Genomic DNA, 26,335 nt, shown 5'->3' on the forward strand with positions numbered 1-26,335 from the left:
AATGTCATTATCCTTGTTTTGCAGGGAGATGCAGAAGGCCAAAGAAAGGTGAAAGGCTTGGGTTGAAATCCCACCCCTGCTCTCCCATGCGATTTGTGGGGGAGCTGAAAACCATGTTATCAGTGTCTTGCCCAGTATCACTTGGGGCCCTATCCAACTCCCACTGAAGCCAATGGAAAGCCCCCCCCTCACCCCTCACCCCGGCTTGTCATGGGCTTGATTGAGCCCAAGGTGAGCTGCAGGTTGAGCAAATCTAATTATTTCTCGGTGGTGAGAATGTGGTACCAGAGTAGGGTGACCAGGTAGCAAGTGTGAAAAATCGGGATGGGGTGGGGGATAATAGGCACCTATATAAGACACAGCTCCTGAATATCGGGACTGTCCCTATAAAATCGGGACATCTGGTCACCCTATACCAGAGGTAGCACAGCCAGCCTACAATTAGGGGTGCACTGCTGCTGAATGGCTAAGAATTCCATATCTCCTATTCTGTTACTTTCTCTACCCTTCTCCTCAGCCCACCCATGTGGGCCCATCCAGATGTTCTGCTTTGCCTTTTAGATTGTAAGCTCTCTCAGAAAGCAGCTGTCATTGATTATACATTGGTATAGCACACAGAACAATGGGGCCTGACCTTCTTGTGGCATTTAGGCAGTACTTTAATATAAATGTTAAATCATAATAATATTAATAATAAGTAATTCATTGAATAATAGACTTTAAGTGGTAGCTTTGCCATAAATTCCAAGGGCAGCAGGACTCATTGAAAATTAGTCTTGTTAATTAATAAATGTAATTAGTTACACTTTAAAAAGACGTCATATTTTTGTGTGATGTTACTGGCATCAAATAAAGCCTTGATTTGAAATATCCCATTATTTTCCTAGCTGAGAGTTGCAGATATTTCTGATACATGCTGCATAGTAACTTGTGTGTTTAACAGAGGGTTCTGCAAAAATCACGGGAAGTGGCCAGTTTGGTATCTTTTGTATCAGCCTTATTTCTGAAGGTCACAGACATTAGAAATGACCACTCAAAGAATTATTGTGTTACAGCTGAGTGAGCATGTGAAAAAGAGCTGGTAGGGAAGGCAGTAAGAACAGGTTGGATGGCAGGTATGACCACATTTGGTAATAAAAAATCAGCCAGAGAGAAATACCAGCTTTTGTACAACAACCTTTCATCAGCACTGGAGAAAAAATGGAAGACTTGATGTGGCTTCATGGACATTAGACCCTGTAAATTTGTTATAAAAAGAGAGTGGTTAATGAATAGAACTGGCTGGAAAAGGGAAATCCCTTTCTACAAAAAAAAAAGAGAGAGCATGTTTTTGAGGGGAAAAAATTCCCCCCAAACTAGGATGAAAAGTCACAAGTGTGAACTTTTAGCAGGAAGGGGTTTCAAGGAAAATCCCATCTTGGGAGAACTGAAATGGAATTTTTCAGCTTCCCAGCTGCCTGCAGGCAGAAAGTGAACTTGACAAGAGCCTTCAACCCCATCTGCCAGAGATGCTCTCAGCCTCCCTGCCTCACCTCCAGCTGCAGAAACCAGAGAGGCAGAGCAGCTCCCTGCCTGGGAGCTGGAGAGGCAGGAGGGTGCTCAGCCTCTCTGGCCCCGGAGCTGTGGGGAGGTGGAGAGACTGGGCACCTGGGATCTCTGTCTGTCTGGCACTGGAGCTGTAGGAGAGGCTGAGAGCCAGGGAGGCAGAGAATACGGGCCCTTAGCCTTGGTAGCCCTCCTGGCAGGTTTTTGTCAATTTCCCTTTCTGTCTGAAGGACAAGAGCTGAGACCTTTTACCCACCTGCTATGTGACCTGGGACAAGTCAATATGCCTCTGTCACCCCTCTCACCCCTTGTCTACTTAGATTGTAATCTTTGGGCCAGGAGGTGTCCCTTACTATACGTTTGTGCTGTGCCTAATACAAAGGGCCCTGACTTCACTGGGGCTTCAGCATGCATAACTATCATGCTGAATTGGGGCCTGAGTGCTGACTGCCCTGAGACAGATGGTCATTCTCATCTCATGTGGCAGGGAGTTCCACAGTCCACATCAGACTCCGGTGAAAGTTCTGTTTCACATACTTACAGGTGTCTTTCCATGGCACCAGCAGAACGGAGCTGCCACCGTGAGGAAGGAGTGATCATCCTCAAAAACAGACAATCTTGTGGACAATATATGCCAGAATATACTTACTCATTGCAGCAGTACATGCTATTGTAGAATGAGGTAAATGCACAGCATCAGATCCTGCATCAGATTTGTTTCTACATACATCCAAAGTCTGCTCCATGCACAGAGCTATGTAAAATATCCATATGTGATACATGGGCAAATATCCTTTTTCAATAAGGCTTCTAGCTAGCTTCATCTCCCCCCCCCTTTTTTTTTTTTAAGCCTCCCCTCTAAAACACTGGAATAAGATGTGTGTCTTTGTTTTGGGAGGTGTTCAGGATAGCATGAAATCAGCATGGCACCCACGCCCCCTCTGCTGGTTAAAGCAGGGACCACTAGAGGTAATTGTTTGCCAGCACTATAGGGGTGGGGGGAAATTAAAAACAAAAAGTTGAAATCCTCCGCCTAAGAGATTTGCATTTTCACAAATTGTCCAGTCTCATGACCAGAAAACACCCCCAAACTTCCTGGTTTTGGTTTGAAATTAGGAAGAGTTTCTCAAGTCAAAAATGTGAAATTCAAAATTTCCTTTTGTGCCCAAATCCTTTACCCCTGCCAACATGCAGAATTGGATAGGCTGAGTGCTTTTAATAGGAGGGAAGACATTTTGAGGTAATTAAATGGCCCAAAACAAAGAAATGCAACAAAAAAGTGTCCTTTTTGCAATAGACTGTTACATACATTAGCTATTAATGCATAAGGTGGAAGGCATTGAGAAGATAGTAAGACATGGCCAAAAGTTGAAGCACACGTAATGAAAGCTTGTGTGACGCCCACCATCTTTGGCTGACATGCTGGGGAGTGAACCAGGGACCTCCCTATCTAAAAGTGTGAACTGCAACAGCTTGACCTGAAGAGTCAGTTTCTATAGCACTGTCAGACTTATTGGCTCTAGTTTGGGATCCATGTGGCACTTATCCCACACACTTACCAGTGGATTACATTTGCTCCTTGGGCTCTGATTTAAAGCTTTAAGAATGGGAGGTGGATGCGGTTCAAACACTGATCTCTGTTACACCAGTGTAAATCTGGGGTGACTCCACTGGGTTCAGTAGAGTAATCCCTGATTGAAAATGGTTTAAATGAGATGGGAATCTGGCCCAAGTATACAAAGGAATTTTCTTGGCTCAGATGGGTGAGTCACTGATATATAATCATACATCATAGCCATTCTGGTAGTACAACAATTCAGTTTCAATAGCTGTATTGGCGTGACAAGGTATATGAGAGTTGTCAGAGTGAATGCATCAGTTTCCTGTGTGTAGGCCTGTGTTCATTCTGTAAGGTTTCAATGGTATTTTTAGTGTGGAAAGATCGTACCCTGGGGCAGTTTAAGTGCTGAGACGACACAGCTCAACAGTCTCTCTAGATGTTGTGACATACAGAATCTTGGGGACTAGGGGGGACACATCAGCAAAGCCATATTGTCTCTTGGCCAATTTTTTGCCCATTCTGCTTCTTTTAAACTTCCATGTTCTGAACAGGTGAGAGTTATGCTAGCCCCCAAAAGGATAGAGGTGGGCTAAGCCAAGAGCAGAACATCCTTGAACTAAGCAAGTGCTGGACAAGCTTCCCCAGTGACTCCTTGCCTATAACACCATCTAGGGGATTTATTGCTCCAAGCTCCATGCTCCTTCCATTAGATGCTGCTGCACATCCAAATAAGTGCTTATTGGCACCATTGCACGGCACATCGCACATGCAAAGCTGGTTTTTCTGAACATAGCAAGTGCCTGCCCAAATTTTGCAGTGATCACTTAGGTGCTGGCCTAGTTAAAAAAATGCTCCCAAAAGGCAAATCTTTCTCCTGCCACTTCCCCACAATTGATTCCTCCTCAGCCATTTTGAAAGCTTCAGGATTCCCTGGGGAAGCTTGTACACTACCCAGCTGGTATATTAATAGGATGTCACCATTAAGCATCCTCCTGGTTATTGGCTCCTGGAGACAGTCCCTCCAGCCAGCTGCCCACAATCCAAATGACCTCTGCTCAAACAGTTATGTTAAAGGAATTGTCTGGACTGAGTTTCTGAGGCTGCAGAGTTCTCTACTGCACTGGGATGTTATGAAGATAGATACATTAAAGATTGTGCAGTGCTCTGATACTACAGTGATGGAGGCTGTATACAGAACTGGATGCATTTTGGGGGGCGAGGGGGCAAATAGAAATTTAGCTGAACATTTATTTTTGGGAGTTCCAAAACTATTCATGAATTTGGATCAAATGTGACAAATAGTTTTAAACAGAAAAACCTGAACCATCAAGAAGTCTCAACGTTTCATTTTGGCTTTTCATTTCAAAACAGCATTTTGTTTTCAAATTTGGCCAATTTAAACACACTCACGGCCCCCAAAAGGGGGTGAAAACAGGGCCGGCTCCAGGATTTTTGCCGCCCCAAGCAGCAAAAAGAAAAAAAGTGGGGGGGGGGGGGGGAAAGCCGCGATCGCAATCTGCTCTACCTCTGCCACTTCAGTCTTCGGCGGCAATTGGGCGGCGGGTCCTTCGCTCCCAGAGGGAGTGAGGGACCCGCCGCCGAATTGCCGCAGAAGAGCCGGACATGCCGCCCCTCTCCGTTGGCCGCCCCAAGCACCTGCTTGCTGGGCTGGTGCCTGGAGCCGGCCCTGGGTGAAAAACACCTGAAAATTTTTCAAATCAAAATGAAACACTCAGGGGGAAAAAACCATGATGACTTGACTGAAACATTTTGGTTCACTAGAAACGTATCGAAAACCCCCAACATTTGTTTTGAGTTAACCTGAAACATTTCAGCTGATTCGAAAACCCTTTTTTTTTTTTTTTTTGATTCAATGAAAAAAAATTGTTTGGGTTTGAATCAAAATGGATTTTTTTTCCAGATTTTTCGATTCAGCTGCCGAATTCAAAGTCAGTTATTCACTCAGCTCTAGCCAGATAAATCACTTAGATACACTGAAAGAACTTGAGCTCTTTGGTCCCAAAACACAGAACTCGACCATTTGAGCAAAAAGGAGTTACTCCCTTAGCAGGCAGTAACAGTAGGAGGCTGTCATCCTCTGTGTACCAGTAGAGGCAGATGCAAAGCACGACTTTACAAACATATTACACAAGCAATACACTATTGGCAGCTCAGCCCCATAGCAAATGTATGACTAATTCCATCCTGTGCAGATAGGCAATGAAAATAAGTGGTGGGGAAAGCCACTTTGCTCCCAGAGTATTGGGAATGTGGAGGAGGTAGAAATGGGAAGGCTGGAACCCACAGATTGTTTTGTCCTTATTGCCTGAGCCAGACAATGACTGTAACTTTACATTTATGAATTCATATTGGGGGATTGCTGGATAGGTCTGTAATTGCCTTCAGGATTACTCTGTATGAGGGATAGGGAGAACATTCCCAGTGTTATTGGATGGCATCTCACTGCAGACTGAACAGAGGGAAAACATTCCGAGTGCAGCTATGACATATCTATGTGTGGGAGGAGAGGCTTTCAAGCTGCAGTCTTCCTCTGCCGAGACTGTTACAAGGTCAGCTGGTGCTGCAGATGCAAATATGCCGAGAACAAGATGTACAGATGTGCTGGGAGGCAGGGACCCAGGCATGTTGGCATCATCAACAGACCTGGATCCTGGCCAAGATAGACAGCAATGAAGACACAGCGAGGTTCATAGATCTGTGCAGCAAAGCACATTTTTATCAGAATTCACACTACGTGCATCATTTGACATTTTGAAGTCCTGGCTTCAGCAGACTGAATTTTATTTGGAGGGAGGGAAGACTCTTCTTATTAACGTGCTACATATTCCCACAGCAATGATCAGAAGCTATTGTAGGCCTAGTGAATCGATTACTGGCCTAGACATCAGGAAATCTAAATTGTATTCCTGTCTCTGCCACTGATCTGCTGTGTGACCTTGGGCAAATCATTTCATGTCTCTGTGCCTGTTTGCCACACACACCCTTTATCTGCCTAGAGCAATATGAATATGCTACTATTAATAAATAATACATCTTACAATGGTTATTTGCATCATATGCCAGCATGAATGGGAGCGTTATATATAGTTAAATTAAGTTTAGAGTTGGTTTTACTGTTGTTACAGAATATCATAGTATTTTTCTCCTTTTAATAAAGGCTAAATTATGTTGGAGCCATGAAAATTCCTAATATTTCATTGCCTCTAATTCCCTCCATCATGCCTATATCAGCCCACTTATCCTTCCAGCAGAGGAGTTTTGGATGCCTTTCTTTCCATATAGAAGGTGTCTGTATTAAATTTATCTTTAGAATGGATTACCATCTCCAAGGGCTAGATCCAGGTATAGGCACTAGAGACCTGTGATTAGGGGCCCAGCTCTTGGTGTCATGTGATGAGGGCAGGATTTCAGAAGTGAGTTTCTCCCATGTGGGTGCAAAGAAAAGCTTGAAAGTATGATCCAAATCCCTGACCAGCTCTACTAAGTGTCTTGTGCTAGAATATAAAGGAAGTGGGCCCAATTCTGGGTTCCCATCTGTTTACTTTACACTGCTATGGCGGTACAAAAGATGGCTTAGCTGCCCACCTGGGAACCTGGATGCAGCCATATCAAATTCTTGAGCAGTTATACCTGATTTCTTCAGGACGGCACTGGGTCTAGAACAGGGTGGCTTGCCCCACCGACTGGAGAGCCTGGGGCTAAGCCAACCCTGATTACAAAATGAGCCCAACCTGAGATTAATCAGGTGATTCCAATATAGAAAGAGCAGAAAGCCCCAGGAGATTGGGGGGTGGGTAATGTTGGTAGGTGCTGCAGGGAATAAGAAGGTGTTGGAATTAGCTGAGGAAAAGCTAAGAAGCAAGACAGAGTGAAGAATGCTCTCCAGGCAGGGAAACCAGGAGTGAGAACCTATCCAAACAGGGAGAGACTGGAAAGACCTGTGGAGAAGAACAAATTCTGGTGAAGGAAATCCTAGGAAGCAGAAAGACAGTCCCTCAGGGAGGTGGGGCTGTGCCAGGAAGAAACTGGGTTGAAGGCTGTGTGAGTTTGTAGTCTATGTTTGAAAGATTGTGTTATTTTGGATCATGGGGGAGGGAGAGATAGAGACAGAACTAGGGTTGGAGTCTGGAGGGCCAGTATGAACCTGAGATGTAAATAAATGGGTCCTCTTGTGGGGGTGGTTTGAGTTACCTTTGAAGTGGGAGAACTTAAAGGAGCCCTGAAAAGGGGGGAAATGAGTGGGGGTGCTGTAGAGTGACCTCTGGCCATGAGAGGGGGCTCAGGAGCTGGCTGGCCATGTTACAGGGTCTTATGGTCTATGGTCTGGCTCCTCTATAGAATGCTCTGCTCTCCTGAGTGAGATGGGCAGTCTCCCTGATGTAGTGTGTTCACTGCTGAGCACTAAAGAGGTTGACCTAGGGCTTTGCCAGGGATGGGAACACTGATTTCAGGAGTAGGGGAGTAACTCCCTCCTACTCCTTAAATGCCTGCTCATTTCTGGAGCTGAGCTTTTTCTATGTTTCTAAACTGTTTGCTATCCTTTCATTGTTACTTACAGTTTCAGCAGCATCTGCCTCTAGCCAGGACCAGAAATGACTGTGCTGGAAAAGTCTGTTCTCAAGTCATCAATAACCCACCCACAAGCAGCAACATAACCAAAATCTCAGACGAGAATCTGCTAACCTGGGAGGTTTGGAGAGAAGAGAGTTGTGCTCCTTTTGAGGATGCTCTGGTACTTGATTATATTGAGGTGAGAATGCCCAGTGATGGGTACCTTCCATCCTAAGGATTCCAGCCATCCGAACCTTTTGGGAACTGAGCAAACCCTATCTCAAACCTCTTGAGGTTCTCGGATCAGTAGTTCCAGCTGCCTGTTCTTTGGAGTCCCATGCTCTATTCAGTCTACCATCCTGCAGTTAGGACAGTCAGTTCCCAGATCTTTTTGTGGGGTCTGAGAAGGAACTCCACAAAGGCTTACCCTTTAGGAGATGGGAGCCCCTATTAGAAGTCAGCTGGTGCTTCTAATTTCATAAATGAACGTGCTTAAGGTCCTCCCTAGTCCTCCATGTGCAGTTGGTCTGATCTTTCAGGTGCTTTTTCACTGTAGGATGTCTGTAGGGATGTGATGTGATTTTTGGGGGTGGATCTGAACTACACTGCTGCTGGTAAATAGAAGGCGACTGAACCACGGTTGCAAAATGAAACCTATCCTTGACAGCTAGCATTAGCCTGCCCAGTGATTCAAGGAGCCAAGCTAACATTTGAATGCTCTGCTATCTTTATCTCCAGGGATGTATTAGGAGATGGATAAGTTCCACTCGCAAGCAACAGTTTCTGAGTCGTAGCAGAGGCTGTCATGTGCCAAAGCCAGGTACATGGTAATGTTAATGTCTGTTGCATTTGGTAACCTCCCATCTATAAAGAACTGGCTTAGAGTCAGATCTTTTCCTGAGGTGCATTCACAGCTCCTGTCAACTTTGGTACGGGGAGGGAGGGAGACACACAGGCACACACACACGTGCTAAGGGCAGAAATCATCCCTGACTCTTCAGAAACCTCAAGTGCCCTAGGAGATCACCGGTTCCTGTAGTAAAAGACAGAACTTCACTATGGGAATACATTGCATTTTGTTCCCGGGTAGCATTCCTCTTTTCCAGTTGTACATGGCTGTCACTGAGGCAGAAATTTGCCCTATGCTAGTGCAAGCTGTATGCACCACGTAAATCCCATAAACGTGGATGGGTGCATAGGCTTGTGCATGGGGTGGAAGTCACACAGACTGATCTAGCCCATATGGTGTTCAAAATGGTGTCCTCTACCTCTTCCACTCACACTCTGTCTCTGGGACTCCAGAGAGCAGCACGACGTAGCATTCAATACACAGACCTATCAGCCAGCACTTCTGAGTCCCAATCCCAACCCTGCAATGGTCTTTCCCCTTTAGCCCTGGTCACATCACTTAGTCTGTCTGACTCTATTTCCCCATCTGCAGAAAGGGAAGGCTAAGCACCTTGCATAAATACTACAGTATTAATCAAAATTGAGTGAGTGTAGATTGTAGTTATACCACTACTTCACAAGTGTTGCAAAAATTAATGCTTGTATACTGGTAAGTATTGTTAATCTTTTAAGGTGAAATTCACCTGTGTGCAGAGGACCATCACAAGGTCTATATGCCACTTGAACCCTCATGTTAGGGACCTGGTGCCTTTCTGGAAAATATGCTTTAGTCAAACATAAGTTATAGGGCTATTAGGAATAACTGGATGAAATTCTTTGGCCTGTATTACACAAAGGTCACACTAAATGATCTATTGGTGCCTTCTGGCCTTAAAACCAGGGACTTCAGTGGTGCTTAATCTTTGTGCTGGGTGAATTTCACCCCAAATCAACATGTATTCAGTGGGCACTACTGCCTCATTGGTGAGAGAAACATAGTTTCCTCAACATCCCCCCACCCCCCAAATGCAATTCCTTTTGACAGTTATTTATTTGAACTATGTATGAATGACTTAGCTGGAAACATTCATCAGTCTATGGTACTTTTGAAATATTAATGTATTTTTATTGTGTATTTTATTTCTTCTTTACAGTCATTTATGTGCTGCTGCTGGGCCAGGGGATTCTTTCATGCATTTATAAATGTTAAATTTTGCTGCATGGCCTGGAAATAAATTCTTGAAATGGTTCCCTTAAGTCCGAAGTTGCTTGAAAAACTGCTGGGAGTGTTCCCAATCAGGGCCGGCTCTGGCTTTTTGGCCGCCCCAAGCGCGCGCCAAAACAAAAAAAACCTGTGGCGCGGCCGGAGCGCGGATGCAGGGGACCAGCTGAGGGGGAGGGAGCGGGCGGGAGAGAGAGAGAAACCTTAAACAGCAACAAAGTCTGTGGCACCTTATAGACTAACAGACGTATTGGAGCATAAGCTTTTGTGGGTGAATACCCACTTCGTCAGACGCATGTCTGACATCAGACATGCATCTGATGAAGTGGGTATTCACCCACGAAAGCTTATGCTCCAATATGTCTGTTAGTCTATAAGGTGCCACAGGACTCTTAGTCTGGATCTGTAAAAAGCGACAAACATGGCTACCCCTCTGATACTTGAAACCATAAACAGTGTAAAATGGGGCTTAAAAATATAACCAATGTACATTGTATGTAGCACCTGATGGCCTAAGGAAGGATGGTCCCGTGGCTGGGGCAGTAGCTGGGCTTTAAGACAGCTGGGCTCAGTTCCCCACTCTACTACAAACTCTGTGACCTTGGTTAGGCCCAGATCTTCAAAAATATTTAGGTGCCCAACTCCCAATGAAAACATCTACATCCCTTTGATCTGGGCCTTAGTCTGTCTGTGCCGGAATTTTCCATCTGTAAAATGGCAGTAAGAGCACTGTATATCTCACAAAGGCATTGTGAGGATAACTACATTACAGACTGGAAGGCACTCTACATGCTACAAGAATTAGGTCCATATATATACCTTCATATAGACAGGACACAGAGGTGGAACCCATCTTATAGGAAGTGGCTAAAGAGCTGGAATTGGTTGGATCCGAGGAGCAAGTCAAGGAGGAGAACCCAGGGTGAGCTGGAAGGTGAAAGTTTATGCAAATAAAGTACCCAGATGAAAGAACCAACAAACTTGCTCTTGTCAGTGATTGCTTTGAATCCTGGCAACCTAGGGAGGAAATTCAATCTATTTTCATAAAGTTGTTCACATTATTGCACTGCTGCTAATGCGTTTTTGTCTTTGTGCTCATAAACATTGATAGCTAGACAGCCCTAGAGACCAAAGTTATGGCTTATCCATAGAACGTGTTCTACGCAAACAGTGCAAGCGTACACACCCACACAATGTGCCTCAGCCCCGGGCCATAGGGACACCACTACGGCTGCGAGGGGAGCTCACGCTCCATTCGCTTCTCTGCTGAGTCAGCAAAACGAGGGTCTAAGAGGTGTTGAGCATGAGGGGGGTTGAGTTAGGAATTGGACTGAAACTAACACACTTGTGAATGACCAAACCATTAAAAAATATCAAGTTTAGATCACTGTTGTTTGGCCTGGATTCATACCAGACAACGGTCCTGTATATCTTTAGGAAGAACTGTCTATTTCCCTAGGTTAACATTAGCTTCTCATTACCATATCAAAGGCAGTGCAGGCAGACTCCTCCACTTGTTCCTTAGCAGAGGTGGGTGGAACACTGGGAGTTCTGATTCTCAGGGATTGCTACAGAAACTTTTTTCTTTCCCTGGTCTGCTCACGTTCCTGTCTTCCGAGTTTCACTTGGAGTTTGAGGATGGAAGGAATCCCAAAGCACGGAGCAACCTTGAGCCAAAGAAGTTGACTGCCCCTTAGTTTTCAGTCACTTAGCTGAGATTCCTGTGAGCTTCATTGAAACCTCAGTCTCATTCAAGTGCATTGAGGGAGATGGGAGTTGGAAATGATGCTCTAAGAGTCCATTGCTGATTCTTCTGACCCTCCCCCCCCCCCAATATGATGCCAGGTTAATGGCTGATAAATGGGGAGTGACATCCATAGTTCCTGGAGACCAAATTACATAACAAATTAAAATGCCCCCTGAAGGCACCAGTACTCTCCTATCCCTGTGCTAGATGTGAAGCCACAGACAGATGCAGCTGACTCAGAGCAAGCTATAGATCCTGTCATTGGTGCCCATGAAAGAGACAGATTTGAACAATATCCCTTATGGGTAATAAAACAGTCTATCCTCATCAAGGGGGATGTGTGATTGAGCCTTGGGAGAAGGGGGGTATATTGCCCATCTCCACGAACGCTCATAAAAATTTGGCCACAGCATTTGAATTCTACAGGAACCAGAATAAACCAAAACTGGTGTTTGTGATTGATTTTTGGAGACTTTTCTTTTTTATTTTTATTTCCTCAGAGCTATTTACTTTTACCAAAACAATGCTAAGGCTCGTTCTGTAATGCTATTTTCACCTTCCAGCAACTAAAAGTTCCATGATCTTCCACAATTTCAGCCCTATAAATGGCTCCCTGAGGCCTTTACAAAATGAAACACACACATATTGGCATTGGGGTGCACACCTAATAAAGCTGAGAGATGAGATCGATCCAGTATTTGGCACAACCCCATTGCTATCACTTATTTAATAGCCTGTAGCCTCAGGCAGCCAAAATACTCAGAGAAAGGGTCAGATTCTGATCTCTTGCTGGTGTAAATTGGGAGTGACTCCACTGAAATCAGTGGAAAACTCCCCGAATTTACACCAATGTAAGTGAGCAGAGAATCAAGCCCAAAGAATCCAAACTTTGTTCATATGCTCCCACATCCAGTGGTTAAAGTAGAGAAATGGACTCTGAAAGGCCATTAATGTGGATTGAAACAGGACACCTAGCTCTGACTGTATAAAACAATGGGGTGGGTGGAATTGTGGGGCAATGTGACTTCCCCAAGCCAGGGATTAAAGCGGGAGCTGTGCTAGTCCATGCTCCCATTCATTTTAACTTCTATCTCCTCCCGCCCCGCAACCCACCCCATCACTGTTTGTGGGCAAAGATGAGTGTCAACACCACATAGCACCAGCAGATGGCGCTGCCTGTTAATCACTAGAGCTTCAGTCTCTGGACAGGGAAAAGGTGGGAACCAGCTCGAAAGATGGAAGGTTTTTATTTTAACTGTCTGAAAAGCAGTCACACGTCGCTCATGCAAAACAGTGTGAATTAGGCTGGCTGGTCGGAGTCCAGTTGTAGGTGGGAAGGGGCCCACGTCCCAGAAAGAGCTCTATCATTGGTCCGCTTGTCGGCATTTTCAGTAGAGAGCCTGAGGACTGGATGGGCCATCGAGCCTGCATCCCACTCTCACCCTTAAAGGGGGTCCCTTCAGTTCGGAGTTGAGGTGTGTTGGTGGGGGATGTAATGGGGCAAGCACGTCTTCATGCTGCACGTGCCCTCTTGGCTCTGTGGCTATAAAGGACCCCGCGCTCCACAGCAGTCAGTCTGGCAGCTTTCCCTAGCACGAAAAGTCATTTCAAATTTTATTGAAAGGTTTTTTAGAAAGAAGCAGAGCTGATGCCTGTGTGAAGGTGACACCATCCTCAGTGCTGTGCTGGAAACAGCACCCGGAGCCATGTCCTGGTCCCAAAAGAGGCAGAGCCAGCGCTCCATCCCCGCTCAGAACTTGCTCTCCGAGAACATAAACAACTCCTGCCACAGAACAAAAGGGGAGGCACTGCAAAGGTAAGTGATTTTATTTTACATAAAATCTCATAGGATTAAGAATGTGGGGTCAGCTGGATACAGACATATCCTGTCTGTGAGATTTCTGGTGTGAGATCTTGCTTCACCTGTATCAAGACTTCAGGAGGTTCCCGCTCCTTTGATATGCTGTCTGTGACATTCCGCCTACCGCAGAGGAGTTGCCTCTTTCTGCAGCATATCTAGCCAGGGTGGGCTGGCCTCTATCATCAAAAGTCAAGGGTCACACATGCATAATGCAAACTATTCAGTGTTAATGCAAGGAATGTGGAAAGGTTGTCTTTAATGAACATTGATCCCTGCATATACAACACTTGCATTCTTCCTGATATGTGGGGGAGGGGTTGCTCTACTCGGGGCCTGTTGGTGGGAAAGCTCTGTCTTCTGCACCCATGGCTTTCTTACTCCCAGGGCTGATGGTTCCAATTCAATGTAGCTGCCATGGAGAGGGTGGGGAGGTTATGATCATGCAGGACAATGCTCAGGTACTGGAACTTGAACCGGTCTGATGGAGGGATTTTGAAGGTAAAGGTTGATACCTTGAATTCAGCCATGTATTGAATTGTAAGTCAGTGCGGAGAGCGGAGCGCTGGGCAGATGGGTTCTCCATGGCCTGTGTTGCTGCATGGATGGGTTACTGCGTTCTGCACTAATTGTAATAAAAGTGGGCAGCCTCTACAGAGCATTTTGGCAACGAGCCATGGCAATTCGCACACTTGCCACCTCCAGGCGGCAGTCTGAATCAGACAGGAGGGGGCAGTGTCCTCTTGCTAGCTGTAGATGGGAAAAAGACATTTCATAGCTGTGGTATTTTATATATCCAGAAGCTGTGGACCATGTTAATAATCTGAAGGCAGATGCCCTCAAAGGAGGCCGACATTTACAGAGGTGAATGCCCAAAAGTATCCGCTCCACCCTAACTCATCCAATTCCCATTTGCTTTAAACCAAAGCCTCTCCTAAACTGAACTGTGTGATTAGGTCTCCCCACGAATCATTTCCCAGTTGTTCCTCAAATACCTGGACCCACTTCTTCTTATCCAGTTTTTGATGTCTCCCAAACATGTCTAATTAATAGGTATCATTAGATACCATCTAATGTAGGTATCATTGCTCAGCATTTTTTCCAATAGGCTAAGTTTGACTTTAAATGCGATAATCAGATCATTTAGGCCCCAAACAAAGGTTTCTGTAAGCTAATAACCTCATACTTCATGCATCCCGCTTTTGATGGCATCATAAGGAAAGACATGGACCTAGATGGTAAAAGGAGGTCTTGCTGTGAAGAACATGCCCAGCAGATGTTAAATCTCAGAAGGGACAACACTGATCTCTTGTTTTCTGACAGGTGGGATTTCTAACTTCTAGCCTAATAATAACCGGAGATTTTTCATTAACAGTGCTTTTAAAAACTCTCTGGAAACAGCTTTGTTATTGGTGGTGCATGGATTTAAAGAGTCCTCCGCAGTGTTTGCATCCCAGACATCACAGCACTGGCCTAGTGCATGAATGCCAAGAAGTGCAACTGACTAGTCTCATTGTCTAAGCAGTGTGAAATGCAAAAAGTAACATTCTTTCACTTTTACTGGTCCTAAAACATTGGTAATGAGGCTGGTAAGGAAGTGAGTTTAAGTACATGATTTTGAAACCCGAGTGACCCTCTGATCCTCGTTTACTGAGTTTTATTTAAAGCTGCAAGTATTTCCTATTGATTAGTGTGGCCAACACTTTTTGAAGTTTCAAAACTGATACTATTCCAGGCTGGCTGTGGGTTGAAAAAGAAGGGGTTTATGCATTGCACACTAGAGTGGGATTTTCCATTTTGCAAGAAATTCCAAAACTTCCCCCCAAAAAATCGGTCTGAAACAGAACACAAAAAAATATTGAAATTTCCCACAAACTGAAATTCGGGGGGGGGAAATCATTTTGGATCAATCAAACTGTTCCATTTTGGTAAAACTGAAATGTTTCATTTCAACTTTGACTTTTTATGTTATTTTATATAAAATACAAAATTTTAAGCAATTGAAACCAAAGGTTGTTTCAAAACAGAAAATGGGAACATTACATTCCAGGATTTTTCCAAATGAAATGTTGTCAAAATCAACATACTTCTGCAAAATGTTCTGCTTTTAATGAATTGGCATTTTCTAAAGGAAAAATGTTTGTTGGAAAATGTCTGACCAAGGCCAAATTCAGGATTGATTTATAAATAAAGGCACCCGCCCTTCCACTGTTTGTTTCTCTTAGACCACTTACCAGCTGCTACCAATGTGTAACGGAGTTTCAACTGGTATAACTTACATACAAGATATAAGAAGGTGTAAATGAAAGTAGGGTGGGGGTTCTTACCTTGACCATCTTATACGTTCCCTGGGCCTTTAGCACGCGCCTCATGCCAGCTTAGACTTCTATGCAACTCCCTTTGACTCATACCCACTTGCTAATGTGTATCTTACAACTCAGCACATGTCTGAACTTGGCCGACTGCATCTGAGTGTCAGGGAAAGTCTATCTAGCTCCATCCTGAGCTCCCTGTAGACTGACTTATATTCACTTGTGAATTTGGCCCTTAGTCCCTGCAGGTCCCTGCTAGAAAACCAGAGATCAGGATTTCCTTTCAGAGGTAATATCTCCTGGGCAAGTTCTTCACATCAAGACCACCTAGGCCCACATCTTTCCTTATGATGCCATTGAAACTGGGATTAATGCACATGACATTTACACTTTGGATGAGGGAGCACTTTTTTCTGGTGCCTGCTAACGTTTGGCAGCAACAAAGAGGAGTTAAATAGCACAAGGGAAATGTATCCATGTGGACTGGGAGACTGAGAGCCAGTTGCCCGGCAGCTAAGCTCTGACAAGCAGCAGTAGCACACGCCCACACAAAATTCTCACTGCTGGCCAAACCAACAAACAATGGCCAAGGTTTGGGAGGTTTGCAAACAGAGAAAAATGCTTTTCCATCCTGCCTCAACAATTTTGCAGGGGAAAAAAAGGGAAGTTGGGCATGGGGCGGAAGGGAGCAGCGCAGCTTTTATTCATTGCTGCAAACGTGATGACATGATCTGACTGTCCACTGGAGAAAATTCCTGGTTTTGCTCAGGGGAGTTTGCAAGTTTGGTGCGAAAGCAGCAGGAGGGATGCTGCCAGGCACGGCAGAGGTGTGTCAGCAGGGCTATGTGGGGATAGAATGACTGGAATAACAGTGAGTGCAGACGCTCAGGCGCGAGATGCGTTGAGAGAGACGCATGTGAGCCCAGGACTAAAAAACGAAGTGGGGTTCTGGGGCTAGGACTGAGGAGCACAATGGGGAAGCTTGTGCTGGCGTGACTTGTTCTGTGGCTAACCTTCAGTCTCCAGGCCTCAGTCAGACACCTGCAACTGGCCTGACATTTGCTTGCCAGAAGATAAAATCTCCTATTAAACCTAGTGGGATTGCTCGTGATATTCTCAAATGAAGGCTATACAAATCAAAGCCAAGAAAGCAAGCAGGCCAGGGGGAGCATGGGGAACGTGCCTCTTGATCCAGGTGGACCAGAGGGAACCCCCGCTGCAGGGCGAGTCCTTGCGCAACAATCTGATAGTTGACGTGCAAAAGCCAAGCGCCAGATAAATCACTCTCTCCCTGTCTCCTCCCCCTTTCCACTCCTTGATCCATCCCAGAAGAGAAACCCACTATGCTTTTCACAGCACTGATGAACACACACGAGTTCTCTGAAAGCTCTGCAGCGCTCCAGCTACTGCATTTTCCCTTCCCTTCCCTTTTAAGATCTGCCTTTGTTTGCATGATTTAAAAAAAAAATACCAGCACAACAGAGGAGGGCACAGGAAACGGGGGAGCTCAGAACCTTGCAGACAGACAGGGGTGCTGCATATGCATTGGGTCGCAGACATGCACAGAATTAGCAGGGAGAGCAAAGACCATGCAGTTGATAGGGGAGCACAATATCCTTTGCATTTTGCCAAGGAAATGAAGGAGCCTCTTATTTCCCCCAACCCCTCCCCAGACTGGCCTATTGTGTGCAAAGACGTCGCCCAAACCCCTCCCTCCCCTCGCTGCTTTCACTCTCAGCCACCTTTCCCTTTCCTGTTCATTCAGAACAGATGATGCTCCTGATCACATGTGCACAGCTCTTCTCCCTCCTCCCTTCCCCGGCCCTTTAAGTAGCTTTATTACTCGGAGAATTCATTTGTACTACACACAGCCAGAGAGAGAGAGCAGGCAAAGGGAGGGAGATTTAACAGGCAAAAGTAGCACCATGGTCTGGGGAACCATGGCATCTCTGTCAGAGCCAGCAAAGGCCTGGGATGGCTAGGGGCAGAGGATGTGTGCACTTAAATCCACAGCACAACATAAATGTTCTGTAATACCAGGCAGGAGGCGGTAGGGTGGGAAGAGCTTGGGATAAGAAGACCCCAATGCTTTGGTGATGGCATGGACCGGACGCCCTTCCAGCGACTGTTTTTACCTTCCTCCCAGTTCTGTCTCCACCGGGTCCCCCAAAAGCATGAGGGAGCAAGACTGATGCAGAGCCATTGTTAGCAAGTAAGTTACCCTATTGTTTATTTGCTTCCCATCTCTCTCTCTCTCTCTCTCTCTTTCTCTTCTCTGGCTGCTGCCCAGAAGGCAGGAGGACTTCAGTGGACCGGTTCCTCGGTCAGCCAAGCACAAGGATGCTCTACCCAGCCGCGTGAGGGAGACAGCGGGTAAATAGGTGCTGTCTAACTGCCAGGGGACTATTGGGGAAGATGGGAGCCGGATTCTGAGCTTGGACACGCCATTGTCACTTTGAGAAGGGTGTTGTGAGGGTAAATTGTGAGGCACCCCCATACTATGGTAATCGGCATTGTATAAAGACCAGAGAGAGAGGTGCTGCCCAGCCCTGGAGCCAATGGAGCGACTCTGGGTTTGCACCTGGGGTTAAAGGTTAAACTGTAAATTTAGGGCATTTACTGTTTCATTTGGGGTTCAAAGAGCAGCTGGAGTTTAGCTTCTGCTTTGTTGTTGTTGTTATTAAAACGAATCTTTGAAGTGCATGAGGCTGCTTAGTGCCTGGGGAATCCCAGTTGGTTCTGTGGACATATGTGGCCATGCCGCATATCAGGGTGGCCTATTTGTCAGCTGTCTGAGGTGATTGCCCAGGGCACTCTGACTCCCCCGGCTTGGCAGTTTTCCAGCATGCTGGACTGACCTAATGTCCTAACTTTTATTCAATCTATTTTTCACTCCTTGGTGAACTGTGTGTCATGAGCCGCCTGGGAACCGGCAAAGCTCTAACACTTCTGAGCCAGTTCCCAGCAGAATCATGTCTTAGGGCTAATCACAGGACTGACTGATCAGCAGTCGGAGCCAGCTTGATTTGTTTGGGGTTGACCCAGGGTGGAACGTCAGGGGCCAGGGTCTGAGCTGGCCTTTACTGGGTTGGTTAATTAGTATTATTATTCAATATTTGTATTACTGGAGCTCCTAGGGGCCCTGGTTATAAACCAGGACCCCACTGTGTTAGGTGCTGTACATACACAGAACAGAAGGGTGGTCCTTCCCCTAAAGAGCTGACAATCTGGCTTCCCAGCTCTGAAATCCTGCTAGCAAACAGAGCCTGCGCCCTAGATAAGGAAATTATTTTGTGCTAGGACTGTAGTGGAACAAGCTTGAGGGTGGGGAGAAGTGAAATTGGACCTTCGCACTAGCTCTCCACCATGAATTGGCCAGTCCAGACAGCTAGAGAGGATCTAAGTAAGTTTCGTGTCATTCAGATAAGCGTGTCTAGAAGTGGGGCAGGCTGTCTAACTTCTTGGGCTCAATTCTCCTCCCCCTCGCTCTGAATTCCATCAGTGATCCCAGGCTCAGAAGTCTTCCAGCCCAGTTGCGCAGCCCCGGGATCTTTGAAGAGTCCAGAGAAGCAGGCAGGATTCTAAGTGCTGATCCAAGCCAAATCTCTGAACCTTTTAACGTTAGAGATAGCCCTTTCCTGTTGGTCTAAAGAGCTGCCCAGATGTTTGCAGTAAAATCTGCGTTCCATCTGCACCTTGACACTTAACCAGCTATGTAACTTTGGGCAGGTCACTTCACCTGTCTGTACCTCAGTTTCCCCCTCTGTGAAATGGGGTTAACAGTACCATCCTATCTCACTGGGTGGGGGGGGGGGGTGTTGCTTAGCCAGTTCATCTTTGAAATCCTCAGAAGGAAGATGCTGTAGAAGTGCTAAGCAGTGGTCATATTATCGTCCGTTTTCCAAGCAGGAACAGGATTATACAGTGACTCTTGATTACTGTTGGGGATGGGAGAATTGAATAATATATGTGCTCAACAGCAGAATTATTTGTGCCTGGGCTTCCCCATAGCCTGGGTAGGGGAACGCCTTAACCCGGTTCTCTCTTGGGGCATCCAGAGAACATGAACTGCCAGTAACAGGATGATGGTCAGTAACTCACGATGAGCTGGGAGATGGGGCATTGGCAGCCCCCCAAAGACATCAGAAGGGCAACAGGCATTCCCAGAAGTAGATAGTGGGACAAGTATATGGGAAGCGGAGCTGCTTCAGGGAGAGCCCAGCCCTGGGGAGAGCCGCTTCCTTGGAATAACGCTGGATCAAATAGGCTTATTTTCAGGTTTGGTTTATGGGGAGCCAATCATCAACTGAATATTAGCGAGTCAGTTAAGGATCTCTGAACATCAGCTTATGCATGCTTCCCTCATCATACTATGTTTTATTCACACTCCCCACTTAGTTATTTTGTACTAATTACATTCCCCCATCCACCCCTTGCAATATTTACACTCCCACTGAGCCAGTCATTATACCAGGCAATATACACTCCCTGGTCTTTATATTATGGTAACTACATGCTCGCCGGTCATTATTTTATATAAAACAGCACTTGCTCTGTTAATTCACAGGCTGCTTGCGGGGTCATTAGAACAGCTCATAAAGCATTTCCCAGTCTCTATCTTTTGTGAAAAATACAATTGTTTTGTTTTTCATTAAAATGTTAGCTCCTTTGCTGTATTTTTATTAGAGTAACCTCGGTATATTTGTAATACACCCACAAGTTTGTATTTTACATATGATTTTTCATGCTTTAATTCCTGCTGGAAAAATGCATTCACAGCCCCCTCCTACTCTCCACAAAGCTGGCATAAATAGAAATAAAATAACAGATTTTATTTTTTTAGTTTATTCCATTTTTCAAAAAGCTAGCAGTAAAAACAGAATTTTTAACCCCTAGCAATCAAAATAAGATGTCAATTTGTTCTGTCTCATAGAAGGACAACGGTCAGAGTCTCTGCTGGTGTGAATGGGCTTGACTCCATTAAATCTGATGGAGCTGCAACTGTTTATACCAGCTGTGGATTTGGCCCCTAGTCTAATTAGGCAGAGGCCATTATTGGTGTAAAATTTTCTGAAGCGGTTCTGGTGAAAAAGCCCTATCTAATTTAGTGGGTATGAGATGCTGTAGAAAGCTCTATAGAAATTACTCTAAAAATCTATAGGATTTCATAGAGAATGATTACAAGTTTCGTTGAGCAACTGAAGTTGTCTATAGTAGGAGTATCACTCAATTAAATTGTATATAGGATAGTTCAGAAAACCTTTCTGCCATTGAATCACTGTTTGGTCTTGGGCCAGGTATTCTGTGCCTCCGTTTTAGCCATCTGGGACGTTGGTTCAGTACTGACTTAAAAGTAAGCGTCACCTATTCAACAATCAACACCACTTCCCATGGCAACGTGGGCAACTTTCCATGACCACATGCACTTGGAATTCCCTTGCTCTCCCATACCGATACCAATCAGTCCTGACCCTGCTTGCAGGTGAGAGCTAAGGGGCTCTTTGCAGAAGATGGTGTAAATACAGATCATTAGCTAGAGCTGTATTTGTACAACTCTGAAATCCATTAGGCATTCTGTATGAAGATAATATATGATCAGCTGAAGTTATGTGATCAATTGTTCTTCATGTTCACTGAAGGTAGGACAAGGAGTTATGGGCTTAATCTGCAGCAAAGGGGATTTAGGTTAGATATTAGAGAAAACTTTCTAACTCTCAGGGTAGTTAAACTCTGGAATAGGCTTCCAAGGGAGGTTGTAGAATCCGCATCATTGGAGGTTTCTAAGAACAGGTTGGACAAACACCTGTCAAGGATGGTCTAGGTTTACGTGGTCCTGACTCAGCGCAGGAGGGAGGTCCCTTCTCCATGGGGTACAGGAGATGTTGCCTTTCTTTTTCAAAACAATTTTCAGCCATACAAGAAACCATGAGGCTTTTATTCAGTGGAAGGAAAGGAGAGAGGGCAAGTGTTCAAATTTGGACAAACTATCCTCAAATTTGGGAGTTCTGGGTTCAAGTCCTTGCTCTGACACAGGCCTCCTGTGTGACTTTGGGCAAGTCCTTTACTCTCTCTGTGCCTCAGTTCCCTCTCTGTCAAATGGGATGTATAGCATTTCCCAGCCTCACAGGGGTATTGGGAGGATAAATGTATTGAAATGGCGAGGTGCTCAAACACTATGGCAACGGGGCCATATTGGAACCTGACTGAGGACAAAAGAGCTCTGGAATATTAGCATGCTGATCATCTAGTGTTCAGCGGAGGGCTAGACAGACAGGAAGCATACCGACAAAGAAGTGTAACTACCCATAAACCTCGTCTCTCCCCATATTCTGCCAACTTTCTGCCCCGAGAAATTTTCTTACTACCCATTTTCTGAAAGACCGAACAGCCTGTGTTACAATATTCCTAAGCATAACAAACTCTGAGCAGACAAGCAGTCATCAACCTGGCTCTGTAACAAGCAGCAAAGCCATCTCACTTCCTTTGGTAGCTGCCCAACTAATCATCAATCAGCCCCCTTTTGTTTCCGTGGGTAGGTATCTCCTGCAGCCCCAGAGGGATTTTATTGTAAGTTGGCACTCAGTTTTGTCAATGTGTTAGAAAAGTGATCCTTCCAAGCTAATGAAAACTCAGAGGAAATGAAAGGAACCTTGATACTTTGGTGCTGAGTGAGATTACACTTTAAAAAGGAATTATTGGGCGGGAGAAGAGAGAGAGACAAGGTAATTCAGCGTCTATGCTTTGAACCGCATGTTTATCGCTGAAGTGCTGTCAGTTTCCCTCCTATATAGTTTTTCTTAAATGTTTTGCCTTGTCTATTAATAACAACAGAGTAGCTCTTACACAGTATTTTTCATCCATAGATCTCAAAGCACTTTGCAAAGGAAGCAGGTCTCATTAGCTCCATTTTACAGATAGGGAAATGGAAGCATAGGGAAAAGAATTGATTTACTCAAAGTCGGTCGGGTTGGTCTGTTTCTCCCATGTACTTTCACTTAGGTTCTACAGACAGATTCACCCTCATGAAGAACAGGCAATAAATGAAATAAGTGAATGGAAAGCTACCTTCTTTCAGGGAAATAAAGATCCATTTGGCAATAATCATCTCTGTAGCATGCATCCACTACCCAATAGATTTGCAAGGGCCAGCCCTCCCTAATGGCATTCCTCCATTCCACCCTGGCTTCTGCTCAGTTTGCCTTCTCTGAACTCTTCTGTTTCAATTCATTTGCCTGCAAATCTGTCTGTTATCTGTTCCTGGTGATAGGGATCCACCTCTATGGGCCTCCTTCAGTCAGGTACTTTAATTTGATTGCTGTGATGTAACAAGAAGGGACTCTGCATCTCAGATTGAGGGCTATGGCTGCATTCGATGTGGCGCTGGCAGAGGGACAGCAAAAGAACAGCTCTTTCAGCAATAATCATTCCATCAGAGTGTTTATCCAGCAGTCTATTACTGTACCTGACTGACTGCCTGTCCCTCTGCCCTGGCCTCTCTCTCAGACTCCATTCCTGTATTGTTATTGTGCAGCCTGGCTTCTACAGCTTTGAAGTGATCGAATTTAGAAAGAGGCATAGTGCAGACAGGTGCAGCATCCACACAGCTCTGCTGGTGCACCACAGTCCTGACCTGCAGAACCCCTTGATATTCCAGTCCGGGGCTCCACGCAGCTCTGCTAATGCACGTCAATCCAAACTTGCAGAACCAGCCCTCTGCTCCCATGCAACTACCAGTGCGTCTCAGTCCTGATCTACATTGCAGCTCCCCAGCCCACTATTCCAAACCCCTCTGGAACAGAGATTGGCAGTTCTGCTCCCTAAGGGGTGGTAGTTTTATAAATATAAACATCTTATGGTTAGTGCACAGATGGTTCACATGGCTGTGGAAAGTTTTGAACGATATGTTTCTGTTAAGGAAAAACCAATTTGACTTACCATTGTAATAAGGTGACAAAAAGGGATTTGTTTAGATTTTCTTTCTGTTTTTATGATTCTCTGGATTCTCACACAATACATTGCCAGATTATTATTATTATTATTTATTATATTATACAAACAATTCCCACAGTGCCTAAAGGCATCAGCCATGATTAAGATCCCACCATGCTAGCACTGTACAAACACCTGTTAAAGGGTTATGAGTCCGACTGCCAAGACAGAAGAAAGGGTGGAAGAAAGGAAGAGGTATAATCCCCACTTTATAAAGAGGGAACTAAGGCACAAAGAGATTAAGTGATTTAACCAAGGTCACGTAGGAAGCCTCTAGCAGAGGTAAAAATTGAACCTAGCTCTCCTGAGTCCTGTCTCTTTTTGCCTTAACCATAAGGCCATCCTTCCCCTCCAAGAAAAATGTTAAAACCTGTCCCTATTGAAGTTAATGATGAAATCCCCATTGCCATTAATGAAATCTGGATTTGACATAAATTCTTCACAAGAAAAAAAAATTAACCCTGCTAAGAAAACAGAAGTCCGCTCTTGACTTTTTGGGGGTGTTTGTTTCGGGGGGAGGAGGTGCAAGAGGTACATCGACTCTGTATGGAAGCAGCCATGGGAAAATGATGCCCTCTGAAGTTCATCTAAAAGCCATCTCGTTCTATTTCAGCAAACCTAAGATCCTTTCCCTTAGTGCCCCCTCCTCTCCTCAAGTCTGGCATCTGCACAAAAGCTGAGCGATACCGAGAAGCCTGATAAAAGGCCTCTTTGCCGAACTGATAATGCACCGACTCTCATCTCCTTTTGCAGCAGCTCCGGCAGCCTGTCTAAAAGGAGTATGTGGCTTTGTACAAAAGTGACATTTTTATTACCCTGGCCTTGTTTAACCAAGGACAGTAAATGCCAGTGAAACATAGTGGTACCTGTGACTGACCATCAGAGGCAGTTCCAATCTCTGAATCTACTGCTAGAGAGAGAGCAGTACTTCACAAACTGAAGGCTAATTCTCCCTTGCTTGCTTGCACTCAATTACCATTAACCAGGGGGGATGTCTGTGCATGGGGAGGGTAGTTATGTCTGTGGAATAAAGGAGGAATTCAAACTTAGATCTGTACTGTTCTCCCTTTTTGCTATATGTTATGTTGACAAATGGGCGATTTCAAACCTCTGTGGTCAGGGGAGGTTCCCTACAAGACTTACAATTATATTTGCCTAGTTTTATAAATAGAAGTAGTGTTAATCCCCCATTTTACAGATGGGAACTGAGCCTCTGAGAGGGGAAGCAATTTGCTCAAGGTTACAAGTCGGTCATGGACAGAGCCAGGAATAGAACCCAGGTTGGTCTCTTGATTCCTAACCCTGTGCTCTAACTGCTAGATCATGCTTCCTCCTTTTAGAAGAGGAATTAATCTCCTACATGAAGAGGACTGTGATCGATTACTTGTATCACTCAGCTAGAAGAAACTTAAACTGCAACAGAGGAAATGAAGGTTAAATATTAGGACAAATTCTAATTACAGTGAAATGGGCAGTACAGTTCACCTGCAACAGGCAACACTTCTGCTTTGAGGGCTCTCTTTTAAGTATCCCCAAGATTTCCCGAACAATTTCACTTGACCTGTAGTTAAAGACCAGCTGTCCTAGCAACCAATTTTTGCCAATCCCCTGGGTGCTTTTGCTTATGGCAGGTTTCAATGTCCTTTCATTAACAGCTAGTCTCTCCAGGCTGTTTTTCATGAGACAGGGTTGCAGGGATTTTTGATTTCTGGCCAGATTTTGATCTTTTCCTGTCTTGCATTGTATAGAATCTGATCGCTCATATCTGTGTCTTGGGCTATGCTGTGCTCTCTTTCAGTGTCACTGACAGCAGAGTTTCACTTCACATACCCTTAACAACTAAAACTATTGTCTTTAGTACAGTTTCTTTTTTGACTGAAATCATGCACAAATTTGCCTACAAAGTGGATACTTTTTTTTCCCTTTCCACACCCCTCAAGCAACCAGAACCTGTTTTGGTTTTTAGGTTTCAATAATTAGGGTTTTAGATTAATAAAAAAAGGGGGGCAAGCAAAGAAAGAATAAAGGGAAAGTCTTTATCCAGTGTGTTTCTTCTGCACCTATCTCCACTGCACTGAACCACTGTTTCTATGCAGATTCTCCACTGACGTGCGCCTGCCACTGGCATTTACAAAGGGTGGGTAAACGGACCCTGCCATTCTGACACCCACACTGGGCACAGATGTCAATGGACACGCATTATGCAAGGCGGCAGAGAATCAGACCTGACGTTGCAAGAGAGTTAAAGGGGCAGTACACAGAAAACATTAGGCTAATAGCTACATAGCTCACTCTGCCACCAGTCATCACCAGGCAGGCTCTGCAATGCTGGGTATTCTGATGCTTCAGTGCTGGGAGGGCAGGAGAGTTTGGTAAATGATGGCAGAGGAGAAGTTAGGTCCAGCAGCCCACTGGCTATAGCTGCAGTAACGGTATTTTTCTTCTCCCCCTTTGCAGAGGGGGACACCTGGTGGCAGTAACATCTCCCTTTCATGTGCTTCCTTCTCCCGTATAGGAAAAACTCTGCTGAGGGAGCCAACTTGCCATCACTGGGACCAGAACCCAGGTCTTCTAGACTCTCAATCTCTTGCTCCAACTACAAAGGCAGGTTGTTATCTTGGCTCAGGTAACTGGTCAATCA

General features: G+C 45.1%; 1 protein-coding gene across 7 annotated transcripts in view; it reads left to right on the forward strand.

The window, feature by feature from the left end:
- The window catches only part of KCNJ5 (potassium inwardly rectifying channel subfamily J member 5), a 77,938-nt gene that overhangs the window by 28,734 nt on the left and 22,869 nt on the right, over positions 1-26,335 (forward strand). The window contains exons 1-3 of one of the 7 annotated variants that reach the window (XM_065570640.1): positions 6,922-7,168; positions 7,686-7,877; positions 13,160-13,351. In XM_065570640.1, the coding sequence (XP_065426712.1) occupies positions 13,242-13,351 (110 nt within the window). In that variant the 5' untranslated portion in view covers positions 6,922-7,168; positions 7,686-7,877; positions 13,160-13,241. Of the gene's footprint in view, positions 1-6,921; positions 7,169-7,685; positions 7,878-13,159; positions 13,352-17,432; positions 17,918-26,151; positions 26,321-26,335 lie in introns of those variants that run through there. The other 6 variants (XM_065570639.1, XM_065570641.1, XM_065570644.1 and 3 more) reach the window with 6 other exon arrangements.

This window comes from Chrysemys picta, chromosome 16 (assembly GCF_011386835.1).
Source record: "Chrysemys picta bellii isolate R12L10 chromosome 16, ASM1138683v2, whole genome shotgun sequence".
NCBI lineage: Eukaryota > Metazoa > Chordata > Testudines > Emydidae > Chrysemys > Chrysemys picta.